Genomic DNA, 17689 nt, shown 5'->3' on the forward strand with positions numbered 1-17689 from the left:
GTCTATCCGATCTTCTCAGATCTCTCACCGGGGAGGCAGTGACAGTACCCCCCTTCTACGGGTGACCTCCGGGCACCCAGGACCGACCTTATCAGGGTGCGCCCTGTGAAAGGCCTTCAAAAGGCGACTAGCACTGACATCAGTCGCTGAAACCCACATTCTTTCTTCTGGACCGTAACCCTTCCAATGTACGAGGTACTGAAGAATACACAAGTTAATAATTCTGGAGATCTGAAACTCCAGATTATCATCTACCATGACAGGAGGAGGTGGCAAGGGAGATGGTTCAGCAGGTTCCACATCGTTTTTCAACAACGACCTGTGAAACACATTATGGATCTTCCAAGCCTGCGGAAGATCGAGACGAAACGCAACCGGATTAATAATGGCAGAGATCTAGTAAGGACCAATAAATCTTGGGCCCAACTTCCAAGAGGGTACCTTCAACTTAATGTTCTTAGTGGACAACCACACCAAATCACCCACACACAGGTCCAGACCATTCATACGTCTCTTGTCAGCCATACGTTTATATCTTTCGCCCATTTCTTTTCAAATTGATTTGAATCTTCCGCCAGATAGATGACAAAGAAGAAGAGAATCTTTCCTCTTCAGGTATACAAGGGGACTCAGTCCCATAAAAAGTACCAAACTGAGGGTGAAACCCATATGCACCAAAAAATGTTCCTGTCTACGGTTATTCAATGCAAACTCAGCCAAAGACAAAAATGAAGACCACTCCTCCAGATTCTCAGCGACAAAACACCTCAAAAAAGTTTCCAGATTCTGGTTAGTGCGCTCAGTTTGTCCGTTCGACTGAGGGTGGAAAGCCGAAGAGAAGGATAACTGAACCCCCAGGCGAGTACAGAATGCCCTTCAGAACCTGGAAACAAATTGCATTTTCTGTAGTAATTAGTAAACCCCAAAAACCGCATCAGCGCTTTCTGATTCTCAGGTCGATCCCAGTCCAATACTGCACGGACCTTTTCGGGATCCATATGAAAACCTGAGGAAGAAAGCAGGTAACCCAGGAACTGCAGCTCCTGAACAGCAAACACACATTTTTCTAACTTAGCATACAACTTATTCTCCCGGAGGATCAATAATACTTGTCTTAAATGATCCTGATGAGTCTCCATATTGGGCGAGTAAATTAGTATGTCATCGAGGTATATAACAACAAACCTCCCCACCAAATGATGAAAAATATCATTGATGAAGTGCTGAAAGACCGCCGGAGCATTAGTCAAACCAAAGGGCATGACCAAGTTCTCAAAGTGGCCCTCAGGGGTATTAAAGGCTGTCTTCCATTCGTCCCCTTCCTTGATTCTTATCAGATTATAAGCCCCTCTTAAATGCAATTTGGAAAACACCTTGGCTCCGACAATCTGTTCGAATAAATCTGGGATCAAGGGAAGGGGATAAGGATCACGGACAGTGATAAGATTTAGCTCCTGGAAGTCTAAACACGGTCTAAGGGTTCCATCCTTCTTTTTAACAAAAAAGAAGCCGGCAGCCACAGGTGACTTCGATGGTCTAATATGACCGTTTGCCAAACTCTCCGCAATATACTTTCGCATAGCTACTCTTTCAGGTTGAGAAAGATTATACAACCGAGACTTTGGCAATTTAGGACCGGGAATAAGGTTGACCGGACAATCATACTCTCGGGGGGGGGGGTAACTCCTGATCTCCACCCTCAGAGAATACGTCAGAAAAATCAGAAAGAAACGGGGGTAACATCTTAGTGGATACCACAGAAAGTGACGCGCTGAGACAGTTGTCTAAACAGAAATCGCTCCAATTACTGATCTGTCTTGCTTGCCAATCTATGGTAGGATTATGTCTGGTCAACCATGGTAACCCTAGCACTAGAGGAGCAGCCAAACCCTTCAGTACAAAACAAGAAATGGACTCAACATGGGAATCATCCACCCTCAAATGAATATCATGTACCATATGAGTCAGACACTTTTGGGAGAGAGGGGCGGAATCAATAGCAAACACAGATATCCCCTTGTTTAATGCGCTTGTTTTAAAACCATGATGCTGAACGAACTGATAATCCACAAGGTTAACACCTGCCCTACTGTCAACAAATACTTCAAATTCAATATATTTGGAGTCTAGCGCCACCACGGCAGGCAGGAGAAATCGGGTACTACCGGTAAAAGACAAAAATACCTTCCCACCCACACTGCCAAGACTTAGACAACTAGACCCATTAATTAGAACATTTTTTTTTTCTTTTTCACCTTGAGGTTTAATATAAGAACATACGTTAATTAAATGTCCTTCTTTACCACAGAAGAAGCAAAGTCTTCTCTGAACTCTGAAGTTCATATTACCAGGGCATGAAGAGACCTGTCCCAATTGCATAGGCTCATCACCAAACACGAGCTCGAGAGTCTCTGTACCCCGTGGGACAGAAGAGACTGCTTCCCCATATGGTAGTGAGTCCCAAGTAAGGGGAACCTTGCACCTCTCTCTCAGGCGTCTATCAATCCGTACGGCTAGGGATTTGGCCGCCTCCAAAGAATCAGGGTTTTCGTGGAATGCCAGGGCATCTTTCAGTTTCTCAGACAGCCCTTGACAGAAATGACTACGGAGTGCTGGGTCATTCCACTCCGAATCAGTCGCCCTGACTCTGCAGAACATTCTCCCTGACGCAAGCTACGCAGCTTTGATTCGGCCAGGGAAACCCGGTCTGGGTGTAATGACCGACGACACGCACAGGGAGGAAAACAGGGAAAGCCCTGCCCAAGGGAGAGGGAAAGGTGGTGACCCCTAACTCACCTTGCGGCTGGCACCTGACTGCCCTGACGTCCCTAGACGGGTTCCTCACCCGTGCGGCGATCACGTGCCTAAACCCTGGCTTTCCCTAATATGAGCCCTGGATAGTGAACAGGCCGGTGGGATCGCTAGTCCACACCACTATCACTAAGAGGGAAACACCAGGGAGAGGACAGACAAAACATACAAACACATACACCCAGGTGGGCGACCACAATAAACCAAAAAGGTCCAACAGGGATCTGGAGGGTAGCGTACTGGACCAACTACCAGCGAACGCAGCAACACAGCTCCAGAAGGTCAGAATAGATGTCCAGGCAGGAAGCTCTATCTCTGGCAACCAGAGAAGTGTGAGAGAGAAATATAAGGAGGTCTGGGAGTGCTGGACAAGGAACAGCTGAGGAGAAGGAGCTACGGATCCCTGAGTGAGCCAAAAGGGTTTGCTAAGCAAACCCAGAAAGCTACCATAAGGAAAACAGCCCTATCTTAAATAGAGCGTGCAGCCAACCGCTGCGACTTCCTGACCCCGGGTATAACGGAGTCAGTCGTGGTCCTCGACACCCTCGTGACAGTACCCCCCTCTCTACGAGGGGCCTCCGGACACTCAGGACCAGGTCTCTCAGGATGAGAGGCATGAAAAACCCGAACTAACCTGTCGGCGTTTACCTCAGACGCAGGAACCCACATTCTTTCCTCGGGACCGTAACCTCTCCAATGCACCAGATATTGAAGAGAGCGGCGGACCCGACGAAAATTTAACAATTTTGGATATCTGAAATTCTAGGTTACCATCCACGACAACAGGAGGGGGTGGCAGCGGTGATGGTTCTAGAGGTGGAACATATTTTTTGAGTAACGACTTATGAAAAACATTATGAATTTTAAAAGTCTGAGGTAACTCCAGGCGAAAAGCCACGGGGTTGATGATGGCTACAATTTTGTAAGGGCCAATAAACCTAGGACCCAGTTTCCAAGAGGGAACCTTCAATTTAATATTCCTAGTAGACAACCACACATAGTCATTCACTCCTAGGTCCGGACCTGGCGACCGTCTCTTATCAGCCATGCATTTGTATTTACCTCCCATATTTTTCAAGTTAGCTTGCACCTTCTGCCATACCGATGAAAGAGATGACGAAAACCGTTCCTCTTCGGGAACCCCAGAAGACCCCCCCTCTTTGAAAGTACAGAATTGGGGATGAAAACCATATGCACCAAGAAATGGTGACTTGCCAGTGGATTCCTGACGACGATTATTTATGGCAAACTCAGCTAACGGTAAATATGATGACCACAACTCTTGGTTTTCAGACACAAAACATCTTAGATATGTCTCAAGGTTTTGGTTGGTACGCTCAGTCTGTCCATTCGACTGAGGATGGAAAGCAGAGGAAAAGGACAAGTGTACCCCCAAACGAGAACAAAAAGCTTTCCAAAATTTAGAAATAAACTGGGTACCCCGATCCGAAACAACATCGGAGGGGACCCCGTGAAGCTTCACGATTTCACTGACGAATACCTGAGCAAGAGTCTTAGCATTAGGTAGTGCGGGTAACGCAATGAAGTGTACCATTTTGCTAAACCTGTCCACTACTACCAAAATAACTGTTTTACCTGCAGACAAAGGTAAGTCAGTGATAAAATCCATTGACAGATGTGTCCACGGTCTATTGGGAATGACGAGTGGTAATAGAGACCCTGCAGGACGTGTATGTGAAACTTTTGCGCGCGCACAGGTAGAACAAGAAGACACAAAATCCAATACATCCTGACGCAACCTTGGCCACCAAAAACGACGAGACAATAGTTCCAAGGTTGCTTTACTACCCGGGTGCCCAGCAAGTGCCGAATTATGATGTTCCTTTAATAATTCGAAACGTAAGTTCAACGGTACAAACAATTTCTCTGAGGGGCAAGAGACCGGGGCGTCCCCCTGGGCCTCTAACACCTTCCCCTCCAAAACAGAGTGTACCGCAGAAACAACCACTCCTCTTTGAAGAATGGGTACCGGATCACTCACATTACCCCCTCCAGGGAAACAACGAGATAGTGCATCAGCCTTGGTGTTCTTTGCCCCAGGACGATAGGTAATCACAAAGTTAAACCTGGTAAAAAATAGCGACCACCTAGCCTGTCTAGGGGTGAGACGCTTAGCTGATTCGAGGTACAGAAGATTTTTGTGGTTCGTAATCACAGTGACGGGGTGGACTGCCCCCTCTAAGAAATGACGCCACTCCTCAAACGCAAGTTTAATAGCTAATAGTTCCCTATTGCCAATATCGTAGTTCTTTTCTGCTGGAGATAGTTTTTTAGAAAAGAAAGCACAAGGACGCCATTTGCCAGGAGACGGACCCTGAGACAGCACCGCCCCCACTCCCACCTCTGACGCATCGACTTCAACAATAAAAGGCTGAGAGACATCAGGTTGGACCAGTACAGGTGCTGAGGTAAACCTCTCTTTTAGAGAGGAAAAAGCAACTTTAGCGGCGTCAGACCATTTAGAAAAATCAGTCCCCTTCCTAGTCATGTCAGTAAGCGGTTTTACAATAAGTGAATAATTTTTAATGAATTTCCTATAGAAATTCGCGAAGCCCAAGAACCGTTGTAGTGCTTTGAGGTTCTCAGGAAGATCCCAATCTAAAATTGCCTGGACCTTCCTAGGATCCATACGGAAACCTGACGCAGATAAAAAATAACCCAGGAATTGTATCTCCTGAACGGCGAAGACACATTTTTCAATTTTAGCATATAATTCATTCGTCCGTAGGACCTGCAGTACTTGTCTGACATGCACCTCATGTGTTTTCAGATCGGACGAATAAATTAAAATATCATCTAGGTATATTACCACAAACCTGCCGATTAGATGACTAAAAATGTCATTAACGAAATGTTGAAAGACGGCAGGAGCATTGGTCAGACCGAAAGGCATAACTAGATTTTCATAATGCCCCTCAGGGGTGTTAAACGCTGTCTTCCACTCATCCCCCTCCTTAATACGAATCAGATTGTAGGCACCCCTAAGATCAAGTTTGGAGAACCACCTAGCACCCGCAATCTGATTAAACAGGTCAGGAATGAGAGGAAGAGGGTATGGGTCTTGGATGGTTATCTGATTTAATTCGCGAAAATCTAAGCAAGGACGCAGGCCCCTATCTTTCTTTTTAACGAAGAAAAACCCTGCAGCCACGGGTGAAGAAGAGGGTCTGATGTGTCCCTTAGCCAAGCTCTCGGAGATATAATCTTTCATGGCTTGTCTCTCTGGACCCGAAAGATTATATAACCTGGTCTTGGGTAATTTTGCGCCGGGAATAAGGTTAACCGGGCAATCATAAGGACGATGAGGTGGTAACTTCTGACAACCCTTTTCAGAAAAAACATCCTCAAAGTCCGAAATAAATGTAGGTAGGGTAGTTATGGAGGCGACTAAGCAATTGCTATTTAAGCAATTTTCTCTGCACTGCTCACTCCACTCCAATATCTCCCTGGCCTGCCAATCCACCACTGGATTGTGCGCTACCAACCAGGGAAGACCCAGCACTACCGGAGTGGGAAGCCCCTCAAGAACATAACCTGAAAGCATCTCGTTATGGTGGTCCCCTACCCGAAGGTGTAAATTATGAACAATGTGCGTGAGGTTTCTCTGAGACAGGGGAGCAGAATCAATAGCGAATATGGGAATGGGTCTCTGAAAAGTACAGAGAGAAAAACCCAAAGTGCGGGCAAAATGGGCATCTATCAAATTTACCCCTGCTCCACTGTCTAGAAAGAAAGAAATAATCTCCGTCTTATCACCAAAAATAATAACCGCTGGCAACACAAATTGCGATGTACGAATGGAGGAAACGTATACCCCCCGGCTGACATCCTCCACAAAGCCTGGGGTTAGTAGTTTTTCCGACGGTCTTTTGTTTCTGAGGAAAGAAGGACAGACATTAATGAAATGACCCCTCTCCCCACAAAAAAAACAAACCCCACGCCTACGGCGAGCCTCAGGAGGACGGACCTGACGAGTAGTTCCTCCTAGCTGCATAGGCTCGTCTAAGTCCGTACAGACTAACTGCTGCTTGGGAGGGGTTACCAATTGCTCCGGTTTTTTCAACCTGACCCTAAGGCGTCTATCTATTCGGATAGAAAGGGACATAACCGCATCAAGGGAAAAGGGGATCTCATATAATGCAAGCGCATCCTTAACCCTTTCGGATAACCCAGAGCAGAACTGACTCCTGAGAGCCGGGTCGTTCCATTGGGTATCCGTAGCCCACCTACGGAATTCAGAGCAATACTCCTCTACCGGCCGCTCTCCCTGTAAAAGTCTCCGTAATCTTGATTCAGCCAGGGCGACTCGGTCAGGGTCATCATATATGAGACCCAAGGCCCCAAAAAACTCATCCACTGACCGAAGAGCCTGGGAATCAGTAGGTAAAGAGAACGCCCAGGACTGCGGATCCCCCTGCAGCAGGGAAATAACAACCCCCACCCGCTGATCTTCATTACCAGAGGAGTAAGGGCGCAGTTTAAAATATAACTTACAGGCCTCACGGAATGTCAAAAACTTGTCCCTTCCCCCAGAAAATCTGTCAGGGAGAGGGACCTTGGGTTCCGCAACAACCTGGTTACCAGTAGCAACCGCTGGGCTTGCAGTCAGTTGTAATTGCTGCTGTTGCTGGAGGACCGACGCCTTCAATCCTACCACCTCCAAAGACAGGCCATGAAATTGTTTGGACAGAGCAGCAATTTGATCCATACTGGATTCTAAGTAGGTAAAAAAAAAAATTTTATTTTTATTTTTTGTTTTACCTACACAAAATGGTGGCCAGAGATAATGTAATGACCGACGACACGCACAGGGAGGAAAACAGGGAAAGCCCTGCCCAAGGGAGAGGGAAAGGTGGTGACCCCTAACTCACCTTGCGGCTGGCACCTGACTGCCCTGATGTCCCTAGACGGGTTCCTCACCCGTGCGGCGATCACGTGCCTAAACCCTGGCTTTCCCTAATATGAGCCCTGGATAGTGAACAGGCCGGTGGGATCGCTAGTCCACACCACTATCACTAAGAGGGAAACACCAGGGAGAGGACAGACAAAACATACAAACACATACACCCAGGTGGGCGACCACAATAAACCAAAAAGGTCCAACAGGGATCTGGAGGGTAGCGTACTGGACCAACTACCAGCGAACGCAGCAACACAGCTCCAGAAGGTCAGAATAGATGTCTATGCAGGAAGCTCTATCTCTGGCAACCAGAGAAGTGTGAGAGAGAAATATAAGGAGGTCTGGGAGTGCTGGACAAGGAACAGCTGAGGAGAAGGAGCTACGGATCCCTCAGTGAGCCAAAAGGGTTTGCTAAGCAAACCCAGAAAGCTACCATAAGGAAAACAGCCCTATCTTAAATAGAGCGTGCAGCCAACCGCTGCGACTTCCTGACCCCGGGTATAACGGAGTCAGGCGTGGTCCTCGACACCCTCGTGACACTGGGTCATTATAAATAAGGCCCAAGGTTCTGAAAAATTCATCCACCGATCGGAGGGACTGGGAACCAATCGGTAGAGAAAAGGCCCAGGACTGAGCATCACCTTTCAGTAGAGAAATAATAATCCCCACTCTTTGAATCTCATCCCCAGAGGAGAGCGGATGCAGTCGAAAATACAGTTTACAAGATTCTCTGAACCGAACAAAATTATCACTTTCCCCAGAAAACCAATCTGGGAGGGCGACTTTAGGTTCAAGGCTGACCTGGTTCCCACTGGCGGAACCAGACGCCTGAGAAAATCCTGAAACTGTGCAACAGAATTGCGGAGGTCAGCTACCTCCAAAGATAAACGCTGAATGCGATCAACCAGTGCAGTAACAGTATCCATATCTGCACAGAGCAAGGAAAATAATAACGGTTGGGGCGATTGATAATGTCACAGTAAGTGGGGATAAGAGGAACACCAAATAAACAAACAGCGACAGGAAAACAGACTAGGCCTCAAAGCTAGGGAAGAGGGAATGGTAACCTCCTAACAATCCCTGAGCCTCTCCCTGACTGCTGACAGTATGAGCAAGTCCTGATGGTGAACGAACTCATACGCTGGAACCTAAACCCTGCTGACACTGTTGCAAACCCTAACTTAGGGAGCGGGGAATAAGACAACCGGTACCTTCCAATGTGAAGGAACCAGCATTTCCCTGAGACCTAGAAACAACACAAACACCTGGGAGAAACAGGAGAACTTAGCTTGAGACGAGAGGGAAGCAGAAGATCCTCAAACAACCAGCATAGGACTCCAGAAGGAAATATCAATCGCAAGGTTAGCAGTAAGAGGCAGACTTAAATAGAGCCTCTTCACAGATAACGAGCAGAACCTGTGGAGAGGTGGGATCCTGCCAACAACAACAAACATCAAGGAAACACAGAAAAACCTGTCAGATAGACTCACTTGCAGCAAGTCTATCCGATCTTCTCAGATCTCTCACTGGGGAGGCAGTGACAGGTGGATGAGCTCAAATGATTTTGATCACAATGTATTTGCTAAGTATCTCACATTCATAAGCCTCATGCACATGTCCGTGAAACACGGACCGTGTGATACTGGCCTGTATGTCTTCTGAGTGCAGGAGCACACGGCGTCATTGGTCGCTATGACGACGTGCGCTTCCTGCTGCCGCCGCAGTACATTAATACACTGGTATAGATCATACCAGTGTATTACTGTACTGCGGCAGCAGCAGGAAGCGCACGGCGTCATAGCAACCAATGACGCCGTGCGCTCCTGCACTCAGAAGACATCCAGGCCGGTATCACACGGTCCGTGTTTCACGGACGTGTGCATGAGGCTATATAGTGAGTATAGGATTAGTTGATATATTTTGTGTTTGCAGAGTGCTGTTGCATTGTGTTTAATTATGAGGCAATGTCATCACCAAGTCTCCTGCAGTGATCTGAATAATCATTGCAGTGCACAAAAATATTGAACACAATCAGCTTGACAAAGCAAGTATTTAAACCCTAGACAGTTAACCCCATCACTGCCCTAGCCCACCTGGGATTTAACCTTGAATGCTTCACTGCCTTAGACCACCAGGGATATTAACATTAAAGCATATCTCCAGCCAAAATTTAGTACTTGAATTTTTATGTTCAGTAAATGTGTGTATTAAGATGAGGATGACATTTTTGTGCTGTAGATTAATTCTTCTTCTAGTTTATAGCACATCAAGTAGCTGCCTATTTTTCCATAAAAGTCTTAGAAGTCTCTTCTCCCCCCCCCCCCTCCTTTGCTTCCATCTTAATATAAAGAGATATACTTGGTGGAATATATTCCTTTAGAGCACGAAGCCATATCAGGTATTAGTGACCAAATATTCACTTGAACATCGGCAACATTGGTTATTGGCCATAAGGTGTTTATAGCACCAGATCATATTGTTCCCTCATGCCACAGGCTATAAGGCTACTGCATTACTATTGAAATGTGACTTTAGTAGATTCCTTCCGCTGCATGACTGACCATTTTTACAGAGTCATAAAATGCCACCCACATGGTAGTCTACAGTGTCCATATCCTACATCCATATATCTCTGATATAATCATGGCATTCACCATTTTACACATTGCTTCTAATGGAAAGTATCTCCGTGGTATTGTACATCAGAGATTTCATGTGCCACTATACTGGAGCCCAAAATTCCAGTTGCAACACCTAGACTTAATACCAGTTATGAACAAGTGTCCATTTGTTTGTAATTTGTGACCTGAAAATACAGATAAGGCCTCATTCATACATCTGTGATGACATCAGTGACAAGATGGTCAGTGGTTCATCCGTGTTTGGATCCGTGTTTGATCAGTGTGTCCGTTTTTTGCCCTCTGTGTGTCATGGACACTGCTCAGCTGAAAATGTATTTCAAGAGCATCTCCTAGCAATGATCCATGAAACATGGACACACATGCCATCTGTGTTGTGTTCATGTTTTTTTATGGACCCTTTGACTATAATAGTGGAATTGGAACTTGGACAAAAATAGGGCATGCTTCCATGGTGTAAACCCCTGCCCCCGTACCATGGTAAATTAAGGAATACACACGTTCAAATCAAAGAGTACGTGTGCTGTCCGTGGAGTACACTGACAGCACACATCCATGAATCACTGATGACTGAATAAGGCCTAAGATAGGAACAAGACATGGAACACAGCTTTTAAAAATATCTTCTTTATTTACTGAGTTATGAATATTTTACAACATTTTATAAAAATTCACCAACACGATTAACTGGACACAACATTTAGCAAATCTAACTAGAAGACAGATGGATTGGATGATTTGACATTAGTACCAAGCTTCACATTGACGCTGTTGTGAAATGGCAGGGAACCGATTTTCTGATATACTGTATTCCTATGTGTCATGTGACATAATTGAGTTGGTTTTCGGTGGCATAATTAAAGAGGGTACAGAATTTATAGTCTCACATACCCCAATGCCTAAAGAGGACCTTGTGCCACATTTTATGGTTTTCCCTTCTCTGCAGAGTGAAGGCTTCCATTTTACTCCAGCCTGCAGGGTTTCCATTAGCCGGGGTCTAGTATAGCAGTACATTCCCATTTACTGGGGACATAATGGTTATCATATGACAAGCAGTCTTATATGTATTTTAAATTGGTACAGGGGCAATTATAAATCCCACTGAAAATGTTTGTATTATGGGAGCCCAAATGGTCCCTCTGCCTCAGGAGCAGCATTATAAATGATGCAGGATAGTTGACAGTCCTGTTCCAGATTTTCACTTGAGGCCCAGGAACCTGAAGCAACTTAGTTGTAATGATTATCAGCTGCTAAGTACATCTTCAACTATAGTCTGTAACATGATATATTATGTGTACAATCCTTGGCATTTCTTCTTCCTCTGCATGTATACATTTCACTTGCAACCTGTTTGCCTATAGAATTATTATACATAAAATCCTATAAAATCTTCAACTATTCTTCCAATAGTTTGTGCTGTAATACCCCAGAGTGGCATTACCACCTTTGTCTTACCCCCACTATCTTCTATGGTGTATCCTGTGTCATCATATATATTTATTGCATGTCCTGCAAAATGTGATTTATATTTCCTTGCAAACTACTGTTTAAGTATAATGTGCCTGGTCTACCAGCAGGTGGCGGCAGTATTTGCAGAACAAGTTTCCCTGAAGAGGAATCTTCTAGTTCCATTCAAGACCTCTCTAGAGAGGGAGGAGTTTTAGTTAGAGAAGGTCAGTCTAGCTTACCCCCTGTAAGGGGAAGCAGCAGGCCCTCGTCCCTCCTGGACAAGCCTGCAGGAGTCTAGCCTTCCCCATCTTGGGGAGAGGTTATGTGTCTAGCTTACCCCCTGCTAGGGGAGGAAGCAGGCCTCGTCCCTGCCAGACAGGCCCTGCCCGTGAGTTTTAAATGGTTGCATGTCCCTTCCTGGGCTTGCATTGCCTAAAGCCAAGCTAAGTAATCTTGAAGCCAGGAAGTTTTCCTAGGATTACAGTGAGAGTCAGACTACAGAAAGCTAAGTTCCAGCAGAAGAGGAAAAGTTCCTATTTAATCCAGCCAACATAGCAGAGCTGAGAGAGTACAGATATAGCAATGCTGAGAGAGTACAGATATAGCAGAGCTGAGAGTGGTTGCCAGCCAAAACTAATGCCAAAACCAGCTGATGACCATTATAAAGTTTGGAAGATTGTTCCTTGATGCAAGTTTATGCAAAGTAAAGCTGTGTTCAACGTATATACAAAGTCTGGACTCCATTTATTCTACTTATTCATCACCCAAGTTCAACACCCCTTTTATCACTGCTTCGGACAACCACGTCTGGGATCCACGGATATCCAGTTAGGAGCATACAACACCTTCAGGGGGAGATTATAGGTCACTCTACACCACTCTGGCAATCCTACATCTGTGTATCAATACCACTATACTTAAAGAGGACTCCATGTCCTCGTTGCTTAAATGCAACTGGTGTCACGACAACTTGCTCTATTAGAGGGACATGTATCGTAAAAATCTCTTAAAGGGTAAGGGATACCCCAGACGCTGGCCCTAGTCCGCTGCACTTCCTGAGAATATAAGAAATTCCAACGGTTTGTTTGTGACTTTTTTCAGGGACAGTGGTGCAAAATACCAGTTTGAGAAGTCTGACCTAGTAAGGCTAGTTTCACACTAGTGTTAAAATCTTCTGTCAGGCTGTTCCAGCAGAGGAATTGCCTACCAGTGTTGATCGTATTCGGCACAGCTGGAAAGGGCCGGAGCACCGCCAGGCCTCTTTGACTATAATGGGTTATGGCTTGTTTCAGGCATTAGTGCCATGATTCAGTCAGGCAAAAAGCGGTGCTTGCATTATAGTCAATGGGCTCTGGTGGGGAAAGCCAGTATCCGGCTATGCCCTGACCCTCAAAAGTGCTGTTATGCAGATGTATGTATGTCAATAAGCTCAGCTAACCAGAAGGTCTCATTTAAGGCTTCAACTAATATTCTTCAAAAGTGCTGTATGCAGATAGCTATATTTCTGCCAAAAAGCTCAGCTAACCAGAAGGTCACATCTAAGGTTAATTTCACACACAGCATTCCAGCACAGAATAGCCTGATGGAGTTCTCTGGATTTGGCATTGTGGGATAGAGCTGCTTGCTCGCTGGACCACATGGACTATAAGGCCTCTTGCACACAAACGTATGGCTTTTTCAGTGTTTTGCGGTCCGTTTTAAGCGAATCCGTTTTTCTGTTTTTATGTTTCAGTAGTGTTTCCATTTCCGTTCTGCTTCCGTTTTGCCGTTCCATTTTTCCGTTTGGTTTCCGGAAACGGAAGCATGGCATATACAGTATACAGTAATTACATAGAAAAATTCGGCTGGGCATAAAATTTTCAATAGATGGTTCCGCAAAAACGGAATGGATACGGAAGACATACGAATGCATTCCCTATCCGTTCCATTTTTTTTGCAGCCCAATTGACTTGAATGGAGCCACAGAACGTGATTTGTGGGCAATAATAGGACATGTTCTATCTTTGGACGGAAAAATTGAAATACGGAATCGGAATGCATACGGAGTACATTCCGTTTTTTTTGCGGACCCATTTTTTTTTATGTTTACGTTCCGTTTTTTGGTTCCATATACTGTGCGTATACGGAACCAAAAAACGGAACGTAAACATAAAAAAAAACGTTCGTGTGCAAGAGGCCTAATAGGAACTGTCAGGGATCCTGCCTCTCTCTGGGATTTGGCCGGACAAAAACCGTTGTGTGCAGCAATTTTTGACAGGACAAATCCTGGTATTTATGCTGGGGAGTGGCCACTCAGGGCCGGCGCTACCATAAGGCAGACCAAGCGGCTGCCTTAGGGCGCACCCTGCGCAGGGTAGAAGAATGAATGCTTTTTTTTTCTCACTTACTTGAACCCGCCCTGCGTGTGCCGGCCGGCGGCCGCGGCGCTCGTCGGACTCGTAGTCAGGGCAACAGAACAACAGATCATTGGATTATGAATACCACCGCAAAGCGCTAGGCTAGCTAGCACACACACTGACTAGCGCCAGAGCAGAGGCGCTCAGGCTTAGCACGGCATCAATGACGTGTTTAAAAAAATTAATTACAAAACAACAATCATTAATATTGATGCCGTGCTAAGCCTGAGCGCCTCTGCTCTGGCGCTAGTTTGTGTAACGGTGACATGATGGAGCCTGGAGGGAGGGCCAGGGGGACAATGTAAATGTCTGTACTCTGAGTATGTCACTGTATGTGACATTGGAATGGGGCCAGGCCGCCAGGAAGAGTCGGCCGGGGGGGGGGGAATGATGTGCCATGGGGCCTGGGGGGGGTAAAATGTGACACAATAGGGGGTAATGATGTGAACATGGATGTGGCCAGGGCCGTCCGGGCGGGGGGGTAATGATGTGATCATGGATGGGGCCAGGGCCGTCCGGGCGGGGGGGGGGTAATGATGTGATCATGGATGGGGCCAGGGCGGGGGGGGCGCCAAAATGTAGCTTCGCTTGTGTTGGCAAAAATCCTTGCACCGGCCCTGTGGCCGCTGGTTCCCATTATAGTCAGTTAGAGTCTTTCGGGCACACGATACTGCCGGAACATCCTGTCGGAATGCTGTGCCACATGTGTGAAACTAGACTAAGGCTTCAACTAAGGTAGGCCATACAACTTAGTGTTTGTCCTACAGCTGCTCCTCTTGAACGCCATAGACTTGAACGTAAGGGAAAAGCCTCTATCTTTCTTTCCTCTGACATTAGGGGAAAATCAGGATATTAGCTGTTTAGATGATCTTCCCCAAATATCACCGACACATACAGAGTCCACTGAGCGTCCACTAGGTAGGAACATACAATATAACCCAGCTATACACAATATGCACCTATAAACAACATAGAGAAAATGTCAGATAAGGTAAGACCTTACCTTATATGACATTTTCTCTATGTTGTTTATAGGTGCATATTGTGTATAGCTGGGTTATATTGTATGTTCCTACCTAGTGGACGCTCAGTGGACTCTGTATGTGTCGGTGATATTTATTCTTACACCGACACGCTGTACATTTTGTATGCAATTTTAAATGTGTGTTTGTTGGTGTGTTTAATAAACTTCATATATTTTATTACCTGGTTATTGTTGGATGTGCATGTATAGGGTGGTTCTTGTGACTCTCTCTTGGGTCAGGTGTATTTTGTACTTACTAATATAGCCTATGATTATATTAAGCGCCATTTTCTATATTTCATAAGCTATGCCCTCTTTTTGGCCATGTGCTATCCCCATAAAGGTCATGTCAATAAAACGGCTGCTGATGGAGGGTCATGTGACCAGGAGAATCACTCAGTCTCCTCCATTTAAATGCAGCAGTTAACTCTCAATATATAAAATGTACAGTGTATAAATTAATATATTACAACATGTTCATTATATGAAAGGAACAACTCCTTGCTCCATGATTGGACTTGATGTGACATTTTACACCAGGTATGTGCCAAATGTTGGCTTATTTTACTCCACATACAAGGTACCATCACGTTAATAAATATGAGCCACTGTTTTCAAATAATAGACAACCACCTTTGACATATAATTTTCCTAAATTACACAATTAACATGTTATTGTCATGGCTAACAGAGTACCATTCTGTATGTTTTCTTCAGTTGAACGGATGATAATGTATACCAAGGCAGAATTTGAGATGTATAAAAATTCTGAGAGAATCTTTAATATACATATAATGCTGTACAATATGTCTTCTCATATTCTGCCCTAGTAAATTAAAGCGATCCATCTTTGGAGAACAAAGTCTAGTGCAAGTGACGTCAGTGGGGGGTCTGACCACAAGGACCCACACTGATCACAAGAATGAAGGGACCTGGGCCATGCCCAGGCACTATGCAGAGAACTGCCACTTTCAAGTGTATCTGAATGGCTGTGGTGCTCCAAAGACCGCCATGACTGCTTCATTTTTTTTTTTTCAATCAGATTGGGTCCAAGAGATCAGTCACTTGCTACAGCTGGAATACCACTTTTCAACTGCTGAATTTCAACCTTCCAAAAAAAAGTACTTAAATAAGTTAGCAAATTTATAGTATAACATGTCTTCAACGCATGCCTACTTATCTAGTCCTGAATGGGTTATTGTCCCTTGTAAACATGACCTTGAAGGGAAGACTACCTACAGCCGCACTCCACTACTTTCATGTCGTAATATTTCCTCAAGGCTGGTTGTTGTTTTGCAGTTATGGAGGCTGTTTGTTTTTCCAGGTATAAAACAGGTATACTATCTAATTTGGTTGGCACACAGCAAACGTTTCCCACATCATTGGGTTTGTTCTTATGCATCACTGACTGCACAATGGCATGTTTTGTAGGAGTCAGATTATCTGTAAGGGGAAGGTAGCAATCTCCTACACACTGGCCAGCATCATAACTTGGAGGAAAGAGAATGAAGGAGTCCCATCCAATGTCTTTGAAGTTGACTATCAGTGATGCCTTTGTGCAGTGGCTCCTTTCTGCACTGCGCTTTGCCCTTGGTTTACCTTCCTCTAAGGGTTTGTGTCCTTCACCATGATCATCTGTAGTATTTTTGGAATATATTCCAATGTTGTTACTTTGCTGATAAAACATCATTTGGGTTAAATCCATGGGATTCTCCTTCACATTATTTTCACTTTGATCATCTGAGAAAATGATTAAAATGGGAGGGTGACTACTATCAGAATCCACAGCAGACTCTTCGGTTTTGAAGCACATATCCAGTGGAGCCTTCATCTTCAGAAAAATTTCTAGTTTATTCAATTGCACCTTGGACTTTATCCATCGTTTCACTGCCTTGGTGACATCAATTGTTAGGGAGTCATCTCCTTTGATATCTTTAGAAGATAAAAAAGAATTGGAGTCCATTAGGTTCTCTGAGGGTTCAAGGTGTATGACATCAAATAGACTGAGGTGCCCCAAATTGGAATGTCCTAAAGAAAGCTTCAACTTGAGCTCAGCCTTCATGACCTCCTCATGTTGGGGGATAGTCACATTAAACAGCAAAATGGCACTCTGTAGTAGATTTTCTTGGGAACATGACGAAAAAATATCTGAAAGAGAATACACATTCTGTTACTTCTAGCAATTTCAAATACAGCAGAACCTTTATGTATAGACCTGGTCCTTCTAAAAAATAATAGACAGACCCTATATGGCTGAACGTAGTACAACATTTCTCCTATAGTTGCCAGCCACAACTTCCCTCAGCTATATCCACTGTTTGCCGAGGGGTTCCAAATGTCAAAGCCACTCGGTGAAGCTAAATTTGGGGGGGGAAAAACAGTTGCCTTCATGCTACAACCCCTTTAAAAGGACACTTTCATAAGAAAGAGGTATTTTTTTAACTAAATA

At 44.9% G+C, this 17689-nt stretch overlaps 1 protein-coding gene across 1 annotated transcript in view; it reads right to left on the reverse strand.

Annotated features, from left to right (window-relative positions):
• Nucleotides 1-16183: 16183 nt before the first annotated feature.
• The window catches only part of LOC121004393 (dorsalin-1-like), a 43832-nt gene continuing 42326 nt past the window's right edge, over nucleotides 16184-17689 (reverse strand). Inside the window, exon 2 of the mRNA XM_040436594.1 lies at nucleotides 16184-17388. Coding sequence (XP_040292528.1) covers nucleotides 16472-17388 — 917 coding nt within the window. The 3' untranslated portion in view covers nucleotides 16184-16471. The remainder of the gene's footprint in view (nucleotides 17389-17689) is intronic.

The sequence above is a fragment of the Bufo bufo genome, chromosome 6 (assembly GCF_905171765.1).
Source record: "Bufo bufo chromosome 6, aBufBuf1.1, whole genome shotgun sequence".
Taxonomy (NCBI): domain Eukaryota; kingdom Metazoa; phylum Chordata; class Amphibia; order Anura; family Bufonidae; genus Bufo; species Bufo bufo.